Genomic DNA, 19,825 nt, shown 5'->3' on the forward strand with positions numbered 1-19,825 from the left:
GCCCTGGGAGCGTGGGTTTGCCATCTGGGTGGCCGGCACCTAACTTTCTATCACTGACCCCCCAGAGGTCACCGCTTGCAGATAAAACCCACGCCGTCTCCCACCTTCCGAGACTTCCCAAACGGACCGGCTGTTCAAAAAAGGCCAATGAAAACTCACCAGTTTCAGTTCCAGGTTAAAACCCCCAGGCCTCCTAACCACATTATAGGCTAAAAAAGGAGAAATAAGACACCGTCCAGGGCTCTCGGTCACACTGAGGCTCACCCGTGCCCCTCGGGGTCAGACCACAGAAGCTGAACCGCCCCCTGAAGGGCCCGTAGGCAGGGTGCAGCTGGCTCAGCCCTGGACGTGCCCCTGGAGCATCACCGCTGTTTATCAGAAGTGACAGGAGGCGTGGCCAGCAGCAGCAAGTCCCTGCGGCTCTGACGCCCTGGCACAGCCCAGCTTGCTCATCAGGTCAGGGCCCACCCCCGGCTTCTGGAAGGATCTGGGTCACGGAAGTCAGGCTGGCACACGGGGTGGGGGGGCAGGGTGGCAGCGCCCCCACGCCGGCCCCGCCCCTCTGGGCTTCTCCTCGGTCTGTGGGGGCAGTGAGGGCTGTGGAAAGACCCCTCCAGCGCCCTCTTGTTCAGCAGGGTTCTCTCCCCAGGGTGGCACTGTGGACCCTCAGCTGCTCCCTCCCCAGGTCCCGCGAGGCCATGCACCCGCCATGGCTCGGCCGACCCCCATCAATAGTCTGGGTGGGGGCCGGAGGGGGGCCGTCCAAGAGGCAGGTCTGTGCCCTGCAGGTCAAAGTGCATGGTGGGGACAGGCGGCTGGCTCCGGGAGGGAGAAGAATGCACCCGGGAAGCCACGGCCGGGCGGGAGGGCAAGGTGGGCAAGGTGCCCCCTCACCTTCACGGAGACGTCGGCCGCGAAGACCAGCAGGCAGAGCGCCTCGATGCCCTCGGTCAGGCCGCAGGGCGCCTCCCAGGGGGCTGGGCGGTAGCGCACGTCCGAGGTGCGCGTGAGCGAGGAAGGGGTCTCAACGAAGGCCAAAGCCAGGATCAAGAAAATGGTGAAGCTCAGAATCCTGGAAAATGAACCGAAACTGCCGAGGTGCAAACCAGCTATGCTCGGGGGCCCAAAGAGCAGACCAACAGGCGGATGCCTGGAAGGCGGCAGGGCGGACTCCGCGGGTCCAAAGGCCGGGGCCCACACCTCCCGCTCCGGGGCCACCCGTGTGTGGTCAGACCACACACACCGGGTCCAAACTCAGGTGCCACGGCTGGCCAGAAGTCTGGAAAGGAGCCCTCACCACAGAGGGGCCCTTTCTGCCTCTGCTCCGGTAAGGAGGGGAGACAGCAGCTCCTCGTCCACCCCAGGGAGGGGAGCCTGCCTGCCCCCTGAAACCCCCCCCGGGGCCGGCCGCAGGAGCCCCGTGGGGCACATGCCCGCTTACCACTGGCTGGTGCTGGAATAGTACCGCCTGTAGAGCCACAGCGACCGGGCGTCCATGCGGTGGTTGATGGAGCGATACTGGAGTGGGGGTCACACGGGGCGGTGAGGGTCCCCTCGGTGCCAAGACAGCCCGTGCAGGGCAGCCCCTCACCCCACGACACGTCCACAGTAGGGACACGGCCCGGGGATCACAGAGTCAGCTCCACGGGGACTGGGGGCTCGTGGCCACCCAGCAAGGTCGGATCCTCCCAAGCTCCAAGGTTTCCCGGCAGAGGGAGAACGCCCGGGGGCCGGACCCCGGGGCCAGCCGGTGGACGGACCCCGGCCTGCTGGACGCACAGCTGTGCACACAGCCGAGTCTGCCCGTGAGGCTCACCTCACGTCTGTGCAAGGCCGACCCCACCCCACCTCAGCTGGGCCACCCTGCAGGATGCCCCCAGCCTCATCCCCCACATGGAGCACCGCTGGCTTCCACAGTCTATCTCCCGGATTAACCCAGGGAGTCGTCTGCAGGCGAAGGAAGGTCGTGCCACCTCTGGACATCTTTAAAAAACCCAGAACAGTACGGCACACGACAGGCCCTGGGCAGATGGTGAATCAGCGAAATGAGTGACCAGGCACCCAGAAAGGCACCTGGCACACGTCTCCTAGGGAGTGTTGGAGAGGACCAAGCCCCAAATCCCAGTCAGCACGGGGACGATGACCACACAGCCCAGCAACCGCAGCCTGGCCCCAGGACAGCAGGGTGAAGGGGCCAGCGGGGCAGCGCCCGCCCAGCCCCCATGAGCCCCGGGGCAAGCGCAGGCCCACCCACCTGGATGGCGTCTTCGATGAGGACCACAGCCTGGTCCAAGCACAGATCCCGCCTGGCCATGGCGCCTGCGGGCAGAGGGGACACAGTGGGTGAGGAGTGGGATCAGGAGACGCTCGGCCACCCCAGGACTCCTGGGGAGATCATGGCGAGGACCTTGCTGCGACCTTTCTGAGGCTCTGGAATGAGATGCCTGTGCCCTGGGAGGGGCAGGGTCTGAACAACAGGCTCCAGCCCCAGGACAGGAGTGGCCCCCACTGTGCCCATCGCCCTCTATCCGCTGGGGGTATTAACAGCTGCCCCGCTGGGCCCCCAAGGTGAGTGCAGGACCCCCAGGGCCGGTCTGGGGCACGGGCTGTGTTCATGGTCCCCCTCCCCGCCCCATCCCACCGCAGGCCTCCGGGCTGCCTTTGTCAGGACACCGCGGCCTAGCTGCCTCGACTGTGAGACGGGGTGGTGCTCCCAGCCTGCCCTCCGCCAGACAAGGGCACAGGTCCCACATTGACGCATGAGCATCACGTCTAGAAGCCCGAGGTGCTGCCTGACCCTCCACCGGATACGGAGACCTAAGCAGGGCCTTCTGGGGCCATCATGTCCCCCACCCCCGGCTTGTGTCACAGGCCCACAGGGCCCAGGCAGCTGCAGCCGAGACGGGGGTCCTCGGGGGCCAGGGGGGACCGACTACGAGGGGCCTTCAGGCAGGACGAGCCGGGCGGCTCCAACCTCAGCCCGGCACCCCAGGCCCCCATCAGGGAGCTCCGGGCCGTGTACCTGGTCGGGCCCCTTGGCCGGGCGTGCTGCCTGCCGCCTGGTGAGCATGGGCACCGCTGCCACTCAGCACGGGACCGCTCCCTGACAGAGGGGAGTGAGAAAGGCGTGAGGAGCTGCAGCCCAGGGTGACGGGGAGGCCCCGGGGAGGCCGTGGGGGGCGGGCGGGGTGCAGCCCGGGCACCCAGGACAGCAGAGCCGGCACGCAGCACCCCCAGCGGCTCGCAGGGCTTTGAGACGAGCTGAACTGGCCGGTCATGGTTCCTGCCGAAGACTCTACTCTCACATCTGGTCCCTGGAGGTCAGTGGCTGCCAAAACCACCCTTCACGGGTACCGAGAGAAGACAGGCAGGCAGAGAGGTGCCCAGGAAAGGGGACGCTGGACACCCGGGCAGCGCTCCAGACCACTGTCGTCTGCCGTCTTGTCTTGTCTTGTCTGCCATCCCCAGGGAGGCCATGCCACTGTCCTCCGGGCCCGTGCAGCGGGGTCCAGGGACCAGTGGGGGACGTGGGGGACCGTGGACAGGGGACGGGACTCTGCCATCACCTTCCCGTGTCACCGAGAACAAGCACCATGGCCATCAGCATCTGAGGGCCCCCCACGGACAACCTCCACACTCACCCCAAGGGGCCCAGGAGTTCCCCCAGAGAGGCTCTGAGGGCGGTGACTGCTGCTTCCCCAGAAAGCCTCCCGGGCACGCTGCGATCTGAGGGAGCTCGGTTTTGCTCCCTGCTGCATCCACTGAGCCCAGGCCGGCGCAGGGCCCGGCACACAGCGGCTGGGGACGCCTGTCGACCCACTGAATGAATGAACAGCCGAGGGGAGCCCGGGGAGGCAGAGCGGCCTGAGGGCCCCGTGTCACAACAACCCAGGTGAGAGATGGAGCTTGGCCTGAGGGGGCCCAAGGAGACAAGCTTCCTGCATAAGACAGGCAGCCAGAGGCCCCGGAGCTCACTCCAGGACCTGGACTGGGGGCCGCTGAAGGGGCTCGCCCATCTCTGACCACCCAGCCCTCGAAGCGCCAGACCTCCCAGGGTCCCTCCCGCCCTGTCCCCCCTGCAGCAGCCTTCCACCTGCACCTCGCAGCTTCCCCTGGGGCCCCCACCCCAGGAGAGAGTCCACACTCCGCCCGCCCATCTCCTCCCCTGCCACTTCCTCCACCCTGTGCCCTCCTCGCCACTCACCCCGAACTTGGCTCCACCAAGGCCAAGCTCTCCAAAGCCTCCTCGCCCTCGCCCAGGCCCCATCGGCCCTACCAGGAGCACCATCCTGCGGCTTAGCAGTCTAGGGACTCATTGCCCCGGGCTGGGGGGTGGGCAATCACCTGTCCACACCCCCGTCTCCCCACTGGGTACACCAGGGTAGGATGTCAGAGCACAGAGGACAAGACGGTTCAAACACTGTGTCCCATGTCAGCCCCGCGCTGGTCCCCCTGCCCCAGGCCTCCCCTTCCCTGCTGGCTCCAGCTCCCCTCACTCCCTGGCTGGGCCTGTGTGACCCTGGGCGAGTCCCCTCACCTCGCTGTGCCTCCGTTCCTGCAGGCCCTACACAACAGGACTGATGTGCAGGCTGAATGGGTTACCGTAGCCAACGTGCTATGCACAGTAAGCCCTTCATCAACACTTGCTGTCAGTATTCTTCTCAAAGCTCCTTCTGTAGCCTAGCAATCCCTTGTCCTCTGACTTTTCCATAACCAGTAAGAGGGTCATTCCCTGACCAGGAAGGGGAAGAGAAAACGACTATCCCCAACCCTGCAGTCGTGGTCCATGAGGAAGGGCTGCATCAGAAGCTGACCACAGGGCCCCACTGGGGCCTGAGGGGCACCCAGCAGCAGCCTGCCCCCACCTTTGTTCCTAGGAGAGTCCGGCTGCGGGCCAGACAGACCCTGAGCTCAGGGTGCTATCCAGCAGCCCCGCATGGGAGCTGGGGGGAAACTCAGCAAGGGTCCCCAGAGCCTAGCTGGACAGCGTGGCCAGGGAAATCCAGAACACAGAGTGTCTTGTCTGTGTTCTCAGAAGCCCTCACCAAGGCCACAGGGTCGGGACAAAGAGCCCTCCCCAGAGTCCCCCCCACACCAGCCACACTGCCTGCCCCAGTTCTTGCCTCTACAGTAAGGGTCTCATCTGCCTGGCCGTGCGTTCTCCCAGGGTTGGACCTGCAGTGATCATAGTTCTCTGCCCAGAAAGGCTATCGGCACCAGTGAGCACCAGCTCTGCCACGTGGCCGGGCACCTAGACTCTCTCTGAATCCTCACAAGGCCCCCCTCCAGGGCAGCCCTAGTGACCACCTCCATTTTACTGAGACTCAGAAAGGCTGGCATCATCAATTCAATGGATGTGAATTTGAGCCAACTCCGGGAGATGGTGAAGGACAGGGAAGCCTGGCGTGCTGCAGTCCATGGGGTCAGAAAGAGTCAGACACAACTGAGTGACTGAACAACAACAGAAAGTTTACACCTGCCAAGGTCACACAGCCGGGAAGTGGCAGCACCAGAAAGGCACCCAGACCTCCAGACACAAAGTCTGCTCCCCCTGACACCACTAGGTCCTATGTGTCTTGTCCAGGGCCCTGGGAGGCCTGGCACAGGCTGGATGGAGAACTGTCCTGGGACAGGCTCTGAGATGGGCAGGTGGGCATGTTTCCTATCTCCGGTCAGGCACCCACCCCAGCAGTCGGGCACACAGTACAGACTCCCCACAAGCAGGAGCCCAGGTGGCCCCTTAAGGAGCACCCCAGGCAGGAGAGCAGCAGCTGCGACAGGTCCCAGGGCTGTGATCTTGCACCAGTTGTGGACATTCTCAGGGCCTCAGTTTCCCCCTCCATAAAAGGAGGCTGAGTCCCTTCCCTCCCAAATCCAGCACCCAATGCCCCTGGGATGTAACAGGGACGGAAGGCCTCCACCCTCCCAGGCCTCCCCAGGAATCAGCAGTCTTTCTGCGGATAAACAGGAAGGGCAGGCCAGAGCTGCAGAGGGCAAAGGCAGGAAGCCGCCCCGGTTTGGGAAGCCTCACAATTCACTCCCAGCTAGGTTCGAAATTCACCTCGGCCACTTCCTGGCTGTGTGACCTTGGGTAGGGAAAAGCCCCTCTCTGTGCCTCACTTTCCCCAGTAATAACTGGGGAAAACCGAAGTACTTCCTCCTAGGGGCCACCAAGGCGATCCACGGAAAGTAGGAGGCCCCGGGCCCACAGAGAGGACTGGGGGGTGGGGCGGGGGGACGGGGCTGGCTGCCCCCGCACTGAGCGAGGCCTCTCTGTCCAGCCGGTCGGTGGAGCAGGGCGAGACACCCCCTCCCCAGCGACCCCGCGCTCCCAGCTCCATGCCCAGGCCGGGATCCGGGTCCGCAGGGCGCAGCCGCCCAGCCCTCCGCAAGGCCCGATCGGACCCCGGCCGGGGGAGGGGGGCGCGCCCGCAGCAACAGCAGGGACGCTACACCGGCCGCCGGGACCCCGAAGCACCGCCCCCGCGCGGCCCGGCCCCTCCCCAGGCCGCGGCTCACCAGGGCCCTCTAGGACGCTGCTGCAAGTGGGTACGCCCCTTGGGCAGTCGCGGCCGCTGCCGCCGCGGGCCCGGCTCAGAAGGGGTTCCGACTCTTCCCGGGTGTCCGCCATAGAGTCTCCGCCAGCCACCCGGACCGCGCAGAGGCGCTAAACGCGAGCTCCACCACGCAGGCGCAGTGCCCCAGCCCCGGGGTTCAGGCGGAGGCGGGGACAGCACTGTGATAAAGGGGCGTCCCTTCCCATCAGCCAGTAAGGATGGAGAGCTTGCTCGTGGAGGCGGGACTTACCGAACCACACGCCCCCTGGTGGGCGGGGCTCAGCTTCCTGGTGGGCGGGGCTATAAAGGCCTTCTAAGGGCAGGGAGAAGCGCGTTCCTAACGGGTGGTCCGGCAGGCTCAGTCCGCCCCACGTGGGCTCGGGTTAGGAATGCTCATTCTTGGGCCGGCTCGACCCGCCTTCATTGGATTGATGCTTCATTCATTGATGCTGAAGCTGAAACTCCAATACTTTGGTCACCTGATGCCAAGAACTGACTCATTGGAAAAAACCCTGATGCTCGGAAAGATTGAAGGTGGGAGGAGAAGCGGAGGACAGAGGATGAGATGGTTGGATGGCATCACGACTCAACAGACATGAGTTTGAATAGGCTTTGGGAGTAGGTGATGGACAGGGAAGCCTGGCGTGCTGCAGTCCATGGGGTTGCAAAAAGCTGGACACAACTGAATAACATCTGATTAGTATCCTTAATTACATCAGCAAAATCTCTTTTGCCAGCTAACCCACCACAACCACAAGCATGATGGGGAGGGAGAGGTCATGGGACCTAAAATTCTGCCTCCCACAGAGTTCTGAAAGATCAGTAAGAAAAAGATTAAATTCCCCATAGGTGGTGGTGTTCAGTCGCTAAGTCATATCTGATGCTTTGTGACCCCCATGGACTGCAACACACCAGGCTTCCCTGTCCTTCATTATCTAGAGTTTGCTCAAATACCTATCCATTGAAGTCGGTAATGCCATCCAACCATCTCATCTTCTGTCCCACACTTTTCCTACCCTCAGTCTTTCCCAGCATCATGGTCATGGGGAAGGGTCAAAGGATAAGAACCAGAAGCTCACAAAAGAAGAAATATGAATAATGAGTGCTTGAAGCAAAGCTCCACCTTATCAAAATAAAGATACACAAATTGCAATAACAATTAAATCAGTGAGCCCATCACTTGGCAAGTATTTTAAAGATGATACAGCCCTGGCAGGCAAGACTGTGGTTATCCCAGGATGGTAGAGAGAAATCACAAGATGTGTTTGTAGGTTTGGTTTGGGTTTTTTTTTTTTTTAATCAGTTTGTATCTTCAAATCTGGGGGAAACTAAGATATTTTTATTCTGAAAAAGCTAATAATAGATGCACACAGCTCTGGGCTTCCCTGTTGGCTCAGACAGTAAAAAATCTGCCTACTGTGCAGGAGACAAGGTTTGTTCCCTGAGTCAGGAAAAACCCCTGGAGAAGGGCATGGCAACCCACTCCAGTATTCTTGCCTGGAGAATCCCATGGACAGAGGAGCCTGGTGGGCTACAGACCATGGAGTTGCAAAGAGTCAGACACAACTAAGCAACTAACACTTTGCAAAAATGGCCCATCCCCCAAGGACTCGTCTTTATTGTAGTTAAAGAATTCCTTTGATGTTTGTACAAACTCACGAGGCCAGAGTGGAATGCAGTGCTGAGTAAGCATTTACGTGGACTTTTTGGTGCAAGCAAGGCTGGTTTGGATGCTGAACACAGGGTTAACAGAAGGAGCTCTAGCAAAAGGAGAGGCAGCAACAAGGTTTCTCAGATGCCAGTGTATGTCCTTGGTACAACCAAACTGTCCCTGGGGCGCAGACAGATTGCCTCTGGGCCATGTCCATTACTAGCTTTCAGTTTGTCGGTCAGCCTTATGCTTCAAGGTGACTGTGGGGAGAGTAAAGCCTGGGAGGGTCCTCTGGGTAGGCTGGTGGTCCCATGTGTGGACCTCCTGGGGCCCGGGACCCCGGCTAAGAGGGGCAGGGTCAAGGGAGCAGTGCTGGCCCAAGAGAGACACCAGCCTGGTCTTGATGTGACTGCTTCAGGCAAGTCATGGCCCTTCTTGGTGCCCTAGTTTCCTCTTCTGTGAAATAGGATCAAAACAAAACCAAGACAGCTGTGAAGCTTGAAGGGGGTTGCATTGACCCTCAGGAGTCTCTGGGCACTCACACCTCCCCACCCCCACCCCCACCCGTCAAAGGCAATGTCACCTTAGCTGAGGTCCAGTCCTTGGGTGAGCTGCCTCCTCCAAGCCCAGCCACTCTGTGAGGGTGACCAGGAGCCGTCACTCAGCCAGTCCTGCCCAGCAAGTGTGCTGAGCACCTGCTGTGCTGCAGACACCAGGCTGGGTGCTGGGATACAGCAGTGAACAAAACAGGTGCTTGGGACGCGGACATTCTGACTGCTGCTTCTGCTGCTAGACCATCTGAGGGCATGTCACACCCCCCTCTGCCTGGCTCCCCATCCATAAAGCGGGGAGAGACTTACAGCAGCCTCACATGGCTGTTAGACTCCCCTGGTGGCTCAGATGGTAAAGAATTCGCCTCCGATGTGGGAGACCGGAATTCAATCCCTGTGTCACGAAGAGCCCCTGGAGAAGAAAATGGCAATCCACTCCAGTATTCTTGCCTGGAGAATCCCATGGACAGAGGAGCCTGTCCTTGGGACACAGTCCTTGGGATCACAAAGAGTTGGACACGACTGAGCGACTGTCATACACACGTGACTGTTGAGAAGGTTCAAGCAAGTGACGCGTGTCAGGTGCTGGGCAGAGGGAGGCCCTCAGTGACAAGGGCCCGCCGGCCCTCTGAGCTCCGTCTGTCTGTCCAGGGGAGGAGGCCAACAGAAAAGTTAAAAAGGGTGCTGTGAAAAAAAAAAAAAAAAAGGGTGCTGTGATGGCGTTCCCCAAGCTTGGAGGGAGGGAGGCAGACTCAGTGGGCTCTCTCCACACCCCCAGTAAAAGGCCATGGGATGGGGAAACTGAGGCCAGAGGTGACAAAGCTCTGCCAGGGCCTCCTTCTGTCTGTGGGTGAGGTTGTAGGAGGTCACCAGGCTTCTTACCAGCTCTGTCCGTGGGTCCTTCTGGTGCCCCAGACTGGGAAGCAAGCCTGCAGGAGACCCGGGGTGTCAGCTGACACCCCTACCCCCATTTTCCTCTCTCCTTCCTCTTCCTGCCACGGACCTGCTGGCCCTCATCCTCAGCCTGATGCTGAGCAGGGCTATGTGGGTCTCCTAGGCACGGAGGTCTTTTCGTCCCCCATTTCTTATAGGCAAGACTCCAGCCTCCACTACCTGAGTTCCAAAGGGCAGAACAGTTAGGAATCAAAGGAGAAGACCAGTGAAACCACCTGAGGCAAAACTAAAGAACCAGAGAGATTCCTCAAGATTACGTGAGACCCTGCACACACCCTAATCTTGTCAGCACCTTATCACATCCCCCTGCCTGACTGTTTCACCTCCCCCTACTCACCAGAGAGGCGGGCACAGGTCTTGAGGCGCTAGCCTACTGTGCCCGCGCTTTGCATGACAAGACACTCTTCCCTTCTCCTCCATGACTCAGTCTCCATATTCCTGTTTGGCCTTGGTGCTCAGAGAGCCAAGGTTTTGGCAACAAGCCCACAAAAGGGAGGTGACTCTGCCACATTGAGAAGCTGCCCTCGAACCAGGGCTCCCAGATCCTTGGGCCCCTCAAACACTGGACACTGGGCTAGAGCCAAGAGGCCACAGAGTCACCGCCCACCCCCCACCCCACCCCCCCCACTAAGGGATACTGTTTCCCTGTAGGCTGTGATGTGGGGAGAAGCCAGGGAGGGGTGATAACCTGGATGCATCCCCACCCGCTCAGCGGAGCAGAAGTCAGCCAGGGAAGAGGCAGCCCTTGCTGCCCCCAGACACAGCCTGGAGTTACCCCTTACATTGAACACGCCTGCTGTGGCATCCGTGACCATCCTGTCAACATCTCAGTGCTCACCCAACTTCAGTCACCATCAGCCTCCTCCCAATTCCTGCCATCCCACACCCATCTGTGTGCTTATTTATCCTACAGTTCTCTTCAAATGGATTTAAATGGGTTGCTTTTTCCCTGCTCAGAGTCATTGCAAGCAACAAATGTCCCAATTTCCTGTGCTGCTTATGGCCTTCCCTGGTGGCTCAGAGGTAAAGGATCTGCAGAAGACACAGCTTTGATCCCTGGGTCAAGAAGATTCCCTTGGAGAAGGAAATGGCAACCCACTCCAGTATTCTTGCCTGGTAAATCCCACCAGGCTCCTCAGTCCATGGGGTCACAAAGAGTCGGGCACGATTTAGTGACTAAACAACGACAAGCAATAAATGTCCCAATTTCACATGCTGCTTATGTGTTTCATAAGACACATTCAGTGAAATACGTATAATGGCCATCTACAGCTGCGTAACAAATAATCCCGAAATGTCACATTTTAAAACCATGTCTGTTGTCTCCCAGCTTTCCCAAGACTGGAATCTGAAGGCAGCTTAGCTGGCTGCCTCCCTGCATCTCTTGCAGGCTGTGATCAAGGTGTGGCAGAGGCTGCAGATCTCTGCAGGGGCCCGGCTCACTCAGTGGCTATAGGCTGAGTTCAGTTCCTCACGGGCTGATGGACCCAGGGTCTCAGTTCCCTGGCTGATGGCCTCTCCATAGGGCTGCCGATGACAGGGCAGCCAGCTTCATCAGAACAAGAAAGTGAGAAAAGTCAGAGAGGACTCACACAATGGAAATCACCATCTTCTAGAACCTAATCTCAGAAGCAACACCCATCACTCCTACTGTGTTCTGTTGGTTAGAACGAGTCACCAGATTTAGCCCACCTGAGTCCAGGAGTGCAAGACCCACTCAGGATAGAATGCAGACCAGAGAGTCAGGTCACCCAAGAGGACAGGCCACATCAGACCAGGCCTGGGGCAGGGCCAAGGGGGCCTTGGCATGGGCTCGGGTGACCCTCCAAAGCCACAAAGCAGCAACTTTTCCCCTGCAAACAAGGACAACCCAGAAGAAGCCATAGGCAGTCACAGAATCCCTGGTTTGCAAAGCAGACAAGAAAGAGCATCCTTGTCATAAACTCCATTTCCTGCCCTGCCCCCAGGCAAGAAAACAGACATGAGAGGCATCAGGGGCCAGTGTCCTGTCTCCAACCACCCCTCCCCACACACACCATAAATGAATGAGGAGCCCACCCGCCATCCAAAGCTGCCCTTCCAGTGTGGTTCTTGTCATCTGCGTCCTTTGGAACCTGCAGTGGAAGAAGGCGTCTTCTTGGTGGGGAGAGCGACTTTGGGTCAGCCTGGGCATCCTTCACACTGTATCAGGGCCACTGTTGGAGGCTCACTCTGTCAACAGAGAACTTTCTCTCGCGCAGGTCACGCCAAACTTGGTTTGAATGACAGAAATGCCCCCGGGCTTCCAAATGCATGCTTGCAGCCTTGTTATTTTGGGCAACGAGCTCCGTGTCTCATCCCCACATTGTTTGACAGGGAAATAATGGAACCTCTGCCCTATTGAAGTTAAAGCTTCAATACGTTGGCAGCCTGATGCGAAGAGCTGACTCTTTGGAAAAGACCTTGATGCTGGGAAAGGTTGAGGGCAGGAGAAGGGGACGACAGAGGGTGAGATGGTTGGATGGCGTCACCGACTCAATGGACATGAGTTTGAGCAAATTCCGGGAGACAGTGAAGAATAGAGAAGCCTGGCATGCTGCAGTCCATGGGGTCGCAAAGAGTCAGACATGGCTGAGCGACTGGACAACAACAGATGGAGCTGCCCTGGGGAGGCTGCTAGGACATGTAGGAGACCCGAGAGGGGCCCAGACGCCCTCCCAGCCTGGGGCCATGACCAGCACCCTGGGCCTGCTCCTGACACTGCTTGGCCACATCCATTTCCCTCCTGGATGCAGCAGGCCAATGCTCACCAAGGGGCTGGGTCTCCCCTGTCAACTGCAGGAGCGGAAAGCAGACACCCATGGTTTGTGCGTGCGTGTATATGTGTGCTCAGCCACTCAGCCATGTCCCACTCTTTATGACACCACGGATTGTAGCCCGCCGGGCTCCTCTGTCCATGGTTTACGTGCCCATAAAGCCAACATAGCTTTATGGCTTAATTCGTTTAGTCACTCTTTCATCCACGCATCTATTGAGTGCCTTCTGTATGCCAGGAATCGTTTCTTGTTGATTGAATAAGACAAAAGCTGCTCTTGAGAACAAATGATTTCTAAAAGCACAGAGAAAGGGCTTCCCTGGTGGTGCAGTGATTAAGATTCAGCCCTTCCAAAGCAGGGGAGGCGGGTTCAATCCCTGTTCAGGAAACTAAGATCCCATATGCAAAAAGGCAACACCAAAAACAAAAAAAAGCATGTAGAGAAACATTTAAATCACCTGTCCTCAAAGGGGAAATCATTCAGCTCTGAATTCATATCCTTGTCCACAACCACTGTCCTGAGCTCAGGTAGCCCCAGCCCCTTGCCAAGCCTCCGTCTCTCTTTCCATAAAATGGAAACAACACGAGTGGCCACGCCCATTTGCAGAGACAAAGGACACACAGAGGGCCTCAGACCCTGCTCCTGCTCCTCCCCTGCCTCTCTCCTCCACCGTCTCTGGGAGAAACGTAACTGAGTGTTTTAAGATCAGAAAGAATTCTCAAGGCCCTTGTTGCACTTCAGTCCTGAAACGACCACCAAGATTAGCAAAGCAACGATCCTACCTTTGCACTTGGGGAAACTGAGGCTCAGAGAGGCCACGTGCTTTGTCTACAGCCTCACGGTGAGTGAGGGACTCAGTGGACGTGAAGCCTGCCCGAGCCTGGGAAGAGAGTATGTCAGCTGAGCATGGGGCCAAAAGCTGGGGCATTGGTGAGCAAGACCTCATGTGTGCCCTGGGGACCAGCCCCTGGGAAAGCCATCTACTTCCCAGGCTGGGCATAGGCTGCACTGGCTATTTTGAGTTCTCCCACACATGACACGAACAGCAGGAATCTGGGGAGACCCGGGTCATTGGTCACGTTGGGAACCGAGAGGCTTGGGGTGGCAGCCAAGGGAAGGGTTGTGGGTGATGGAGGTCAGCAGAGCGGGGGCAGGAGGGCAGAGCCAAGAAGGCTTCGGGGTTGGGGTGCCTGCTGGAGAGAAGGCCCGTGGGGAGCCCGAATGAGAGCCTGGGAGATGGGGGCCCGTGTCAAGCTGGGAGGAATCCGAGGCCTTTCCAGGGCAGGCGAACACACCCAGGTCCCCCTGGGCTGGGAGCCCGAGACAGGGTTTGGGCGGTGGGTTGAGACGATGATGCTTTTGTACTGTGGTGCTGGAGAAGACTCTTGAGAGTCCCTTGGACAGCAAGGAGATCCAACCAGTCCATCCTAAAGGAAATCAATCCTGAATATTCATTGGAAGGACTGATGCTGAAGTTGAAACTCCAATACTTTGGCCACCTGATGGGAAGAACTGACTCATTGGAAAAGACCCTTATGCTGGGAAAGATTGAAGGTGGGAGGAGAAGGGGACGACAGAGGATGAGATGGTTAGATGGCATCACTGACTCGATGGACATGAGTTCGAGTAAACTCTGGGAGTTGGTGAGCATGTTGTGTTCTTAGTCACTCAGTTGCGTCTGACTCTTTTGGACCCCGTGGACTGTAGCCCGCCAGGCTTCTCTGTCCACGGGATTTTCCAGGCAAGAGTACTGGAATGGGTTGCCATTTTTTTCCTCCAGGGGATATTCCTGACCCAGGGATCAAACCCAGGTCTCCTTCATCTCCTACATTGGCAAGCAGATTCTTTACCACTGCCCCAACTGGGAAGCCCCCACAAGGGCATATTATTTAGCCATAAAAGAGAATGAAGTGCTGACTCCTGACAATAATTATGCTAAGTGGAAGAATCAGATGCATAAGACTTTGTATTGTAGGATTCCATTCACGTGAGATGTCCAAGAGAGGTAAACCCACAGAGATGAGACAGGCAGGTTGGTGATTGCCAGGGCCTGGGGCAAGGGAGGATGGGGAGTGACTGCCGATGGATAGGAGGTTTCTTTTGTGGGTGATGAGAGTGTTCTGAAATTAGAGGGTGATGGCGGTTGCACAACCTTATGAACATACTAAAAACCACTGAATTGTATACTTTAAAGGGGTGAGTTTTATGGGGTGTGTGTGTGTATGTGTGTGTGTGTGTGTGTGTGTGTGTGTGTGGTCAGTCGTGTCTGACTCTTTTCAACCCCATGCACTGTAGTCTGCCAGGCTCCTCTGTACATGGGATTTTTATAGTAAGAAAATTCATTAAATCTGAATTCCAGGGACTTCCCTGGTAGGCCAGTGACTAAGACTCTGTGCTCTTAGGGGGTTCGATGCCTGGTCAGGGAACTAGATCCCACAAGCCGCAAATGAGTTTGCATGTCACAGCTAAAAGATCCTGCGTGCCACCACAAAGACTGAAGATCCCACATACCTAAACTAAGGCCCGGCTCAACTCAATAAGTCAATTAATTAAAACTTAATAAAGCAAAACAAACAAGCAAAAATCTCGACTCTAAAAAACCTACACAGAGAAACCATCTTTACATGGGACGGTCTGGGAGGGCCTCTGGGAGGAGGTGACATTTTAGCTGGGGTCTGAAGGATGAGGAGGAGTTGGCCACGGGTCAGGGCAGGAGGGGGCATGGCATTTAAGGGGAGCGAGAGCAGGCTGAGGACAGCGAGCTGGAGGGGAGGGGCCGAGGTAGAATGAGGGGGCAGCAGCAGACCCCACAGGGTTTGGCATCCAAGCTAAGGGGTTACTTCTTCTGAGAGCAACAGGGTGCATCTGGAGGGTCTGAAGCTCAGGAGACAAACACGATGAGATTTCTTCTTTTCAAGTGTGGTGGTTGGAGGCAGTGGATTAGAGGGGGAGGAGGCAGACACCTCCCCCCACAGGAGACCAGATACCCCCTGGGAATCCCTTGGGACTGGAGGTGACGCAGTGCAAATATGTCTCAACCCCATGCCTTAAAAGGGGCTGTGGGTGGGGTCACCTGGCTCCATTTATATCCTGCAGCATCTTTTTTTTGTTGTTTTAGTATGAAATTAGTTTTTATTTTGACTTCAAAATAAATGCTTAACATTTTTCCAAAACTAAAGATGAACACTTAGAAACAAGGGTAGAAGATCATTTTTTCCTTCCCGGGGGGGGGGGGGGGTGAACCAGTAAGGCAGACGTTCTAACGTGGCTCGCAAGACGCTTTTATTGGACCAGTCTAGACACAATAAGACCCTCCCTAACTTTTCCTCTATTGTCAGTTGTACCTGCCAGGGTTATGGCTGACAAGGGATTTGAAAAGTTGCGAAAATCACTGCACATGTGACCAAGCGTTCACATAAAATCCTTTCTAAGGAGATTGAGTGAAGCCACTATGCCTCAGCAACTCAGCCAAGGTTTCCACCTGCTCAGTCCCAGCAAAGCACGTCGGGTGAGTTCACACCAGTCCCCAGGCTGCACACCTCACGGCTCACCACCGTCTTAAAGCTGAACTTCAGCTTCTGCAGATACTTCAGGTGGGCCTGGGCAATATCGTAGGCGATGCACAGGATACACGGTAGACAGGCATCGTTCACTCCAGGTGGAATCCCTGTCCCGAAAGTCACCTCCACACCGTCCATAGTGATACTAGTCGAAGGTCAGGGATAACTTTGCCTAAACCTTTGCCAACATGGTCTCCAAGAGTGCCAACTACTACCACACAGCCCAGGGAGACCCAATAGGCTTGATCCTCTTGGGAGAAGTTGCCCTTGGAAACTTGTATGAACCGAAACACACTTCTTCACACATCAGCAAGTTACCCAAGGGCAAGCAGAGTGTCAAAGGTTGAGGCAAAACTACCCCTCCAGCATCTGAAAGGCCCCTTTGCCCTCAGACGAGGAATGGAGAAACGAAAGGCACAGCACAGAAAAGGGGCTGGTGATCCAGGGGCTAAGAGTCCGCCTTGCAGTGCAGGGGACTCGGGTTCGACCCCTGGTCAGGAAACTGAGATCCCACATGCCAAGGGGCAACTAAGCCCCCGATGCAACTGGAGAGTCCACCCACTGGGGCAGGGTCAGCGGGAGATCCCGCGGGCAGCAACTGAGAGCCGAGGCAGCCAAACAAACAAGTAATATTAAAAGAGAGAGAGCGGGAGAAAAGAAGGAAAGAACAGGGGCTGAGCGGGAGGTGGCCTCAGGCCTCAGGCAAGGTGAGCGGGAGACTGCGGGGCAGGGACGGAGCAGACCCCCCAGCCGCCTGGAAGCAGCCCGGACTTTGAACTTGCTGCCAGCCCAGCTGCCCAGGCTCCTCTTGGGGCGTGGGCCCAAGGCACAGAGGCCGCCAGGACCAGGGCACCGGTCCCTGGACAGGGAGGGACTGGAAGGCATCCAGGCTGAGGACGGCGGGTCCTGCCAGGGATCTAAGCCAGGCCAGCGGACTTGGCAGGTCACGGTCAAGGTCTGCTCTGTGGGTGGAGGGGAAGTCCCCACACCACTCAGGAACATGTGAGTTCCTCGGAGAGCCGGCAACATCCCAGAGCTGGGAAGGGAATTTCACTGCCCTTCAGAGCTGGCTGAGGGAGCCGCACTGGACCCGTTCATCCCGCATCGAGTGGCTCCAGGACGTGTGCCAAGTCCTGGCAGGGCTGCGGGGGAGGGCTTCCTGGAGGAGGTGACATTTAAAAGGGACCCTGATTATGGTGGAACTCCTCCAGGGACCAGCAGGTAGGGAGAACTCATGAGCACAGAGGTTGGAAAAGGCCTGTATCAATCGGGGAACTGAGCAGCCTGTGTCTGGGGCAGAGGTTGGAAGGTTGGGGGGACTCCTCCAAGAGGGTCCTCACCCTGGGGTCTCTCTGCCAGGAGGCCCCTCCAGCTGGGCTGAGCTAGGATAGGCCAACAGCTCCATAACTGGCTACATTCCTTTGACTCTCCTGGCTCTGCTTGTCCACCTGCCTCCGCTCCCCGAGGCCCTTCCCCACGCGAGGCTGCAGGTGGTATGGGTGACTACAGAGGTGAGGGAACCCCGAATTTCTGCTGGGAGGGATTCGGGGCGGTTCAGAGCCAGGAGGGCAAGCATTCGCCTGGGATGGCTCTAACCATCTCAGGGAGAGGCCCCTTTGCAGACCCCCTGGTAGGGAATCCCACCACAGAGAGAGGCCTTCAAGACTGGCCGTCTCGCCCTCCCCGTGGTCAGCGAGCCCGCCGGCACAGAAGCGGGGAGGGCGGCAGCACCAGCACGGGGCCCCGGGCTCAGGCGGGAGCTGGAACCCAGCCCCGCTCGCCCTCCCGGTCAAGTGCACCGAGGGCTGTGCTAGCAGCCCTGCCCACAGCTCTCCCCCTGGGCCTGGCGGCCGGGCAGTGGGGGCCGGAAAGACACAGGTCCCTGCGGGTCTCCTGCTCCGCTCTGTGGCCCTGCTCGTCTCTGCTGAAGAGCCCGCCTCAAGCTGCTAGCAACCCGGGACTTTCAGAACAGATGTTTCTGCTGCTGTTGTTTTTCACTCGCTGGGTCATGTCCGATTCTTTGCAACCCCATGGACTGCAGCACGCCAGGCTCCTCCGTCCTTCACCATCTCCCGGAGTTTGCTCAAATTCACGTCCAGTGAGTTGGTGAGGCTGTCCAATCATCTCACCCTCTCTGCCTCTCCCTTCTCCTTTCGCCTTCAATCTTTCCCAGCATCAGGGTCTTTTCCAGTGAATCGGCTCTTCGCATCAGGAGGCCAAAGGACTGGAGCTTCAGCTTCAGCGTCAGTCCTTACAGTGAATATTCAAGGTCGATTTCCTTTAGCATTGACTGGTTTGATCTCCTTGCTGTCCTAGGTCAAGAGTCTTCTCCAGCATCACAGTTTGAAAGCAGCAGTTCTTCAGTACCATTTCTATTTCAAGTGGACTCGAAGGCAGTTTGGGGAAGATGGAACAGTGATGCTATCATGTTTTGATCTCCCCCAATTCCCTTATAAAAATGAACAGAGCACCAGGAAGAAAGACTTAGGCTTGAATGATATGCTGGTATCACCTGAGAGTAGACAGCTGAAACTCTGCAGCTACAGGCAGGTGGTCTTGAAGGGAGTGGGGACAGAACTTCAGACATGCGCCTGGTTGTTCCTTTTATTTGTAAGCAGAGAAGGTCAGAGATGTGCGTCCATGCTGACTTGTCAGCAGGGCTGAATGGGTGGTCAGTGACTCCGAAGGAACAAGATTGGACGATTAGTCACAGGAGGTCAGGAGAAGAGGCCAGAGAAAGAACCTCTCGGAGTGGGCGCAATGCAGCTGGACAGGTGTCTGTGTCCCATGTAAGTGCTGACCAGAGGCCACCTTCACGGAGGAGGTTGTCTGTCATCAGAGGGACGAGATGGTCTGTCTGATGGCATCAGCCAGCCTGTGTCCCCAGCCACCCTGCTTTGCCCAGCAACCTAAGCTTCTCTGCACCAAAACTGACCAGCAAACCCCCCAATCTTTGCCGTATGCCCAGCTACCCCATAGGAAGACATCATTCCCCAGGGGACTGCCAGCCAACTGGTGGTGGGTTGATTTGACTGGACCACTTCCATCATGGAAAGGGCACCGATTCGATTTTCCTGGAATAACCACTTGCTCTGAACAGGAATGTGCCTTCCCTACCAGCAAGTTTTATGAGGAAACCTCCATCTGTGGATATCTGGAAGCTCCTTGGCCATTATTATATGCCCACAACACACACTGCTTGTCATCAGGAAACTCACTTCTCCACAAATGAAGGGCATCATCAGGATTAAGCCCGCTGGCTCCTCTATCTCACCACATTCCCCGTCGTCCTAAGCATCACTGAACAAAGGGATGGCCCTTTACTGTCTGAGTGATGATGCTTTGCTGTTTCCAGAATACCGTTTATGCTCCTAAAGAAGAGATGACGTAGGGGGTTACTGTACCAGCAGGTATGACTGGTCCTGGTTCCAAGGGGGAACGCCACAGAGAGCCTACGCCTGGAGTCCAGAAGATCCTCTGGGGCATCCCTGAGAACTCTCATGTACAAACCTAGGGGAAGCCTAGACGACCCGTGAAGGGCATAGATCCTTCAGGAATGAAGTGTTGGGCACCCCACCAGGCAAAGAACCAGGATGAGCTGAGATGGGGCAAAGGGACTGGGTATAGAATGAACAGAGGAAAAAGAAGGCGTATCCACCTAGCTGCAATTACAGGACTAAAGCTGTCTGTGTTTTCTCCCCAGATCCAGTTGATAGTCCAACGACTATAAAGTAGGTTAATAGCAGCTCAAGGGACT

The 19,825-nt window shown here is 57.4% G+C and overlaps 1 protein-coding gene across 5 annotated transcripts in view; it reads right to left on the reverse strand.

Annotated features, from left to right (window-relative positions):
• Positions 1-6,701, reverse strand: part of TPCN2 (two pore segment channel 2) — a 29,787-nt gene extending 23,086 nt beyond the window's left edge. For 4 of the 5 annotated variants that reach the window (XR_009696075.1, XR_009696076.1, XR_009696077.1 and 1 more), the window contains exons 1-5: positions 6,520-6,701; positions 3,023-3,103; positions 2,255-2,319; positions 1,442-1,518; positions 895-1,072 (exon numbers count right to left, since the gene is read on the reverse strand). Coding sequence is in view for 2 of the 5 variants with exons in the window: in XM_061161792.1 (XP_061017775.1) it covers positions 895-1,072; positions 1,442-1,518; positions 2,255-2,319; positions 3,023-3,103; positions 6,520-6,631 (513 nt within the window). In the remaining 3 variants the exon portion in view is untranslated. The remainder of the gene's footprint in view (positions 1-894; positions 1,073-1,441; positions 1,519-2,254; positions 2,320-3,022; positions 3,104-6,519) is intronic. The other variant, XM_061161800.1, reaches the window with a different exon arrangement.
• Positions 6,702-19,825: the final 13,124 nt, after the last annotated feature.

This window comes from Dama dama, chromosome 2, assembly GCF_033118175.1.
Source record: "Dama dama isolate Ldn47 chromosome 2, ASM3311817v1, whole genome shotgun sequence".
Classification (NCBI taxonomy): Eukaryota; Metazoa; Chordata; class Mammalia; order Artiodactyla; family Cervidae; genus Dama; species Dama dama.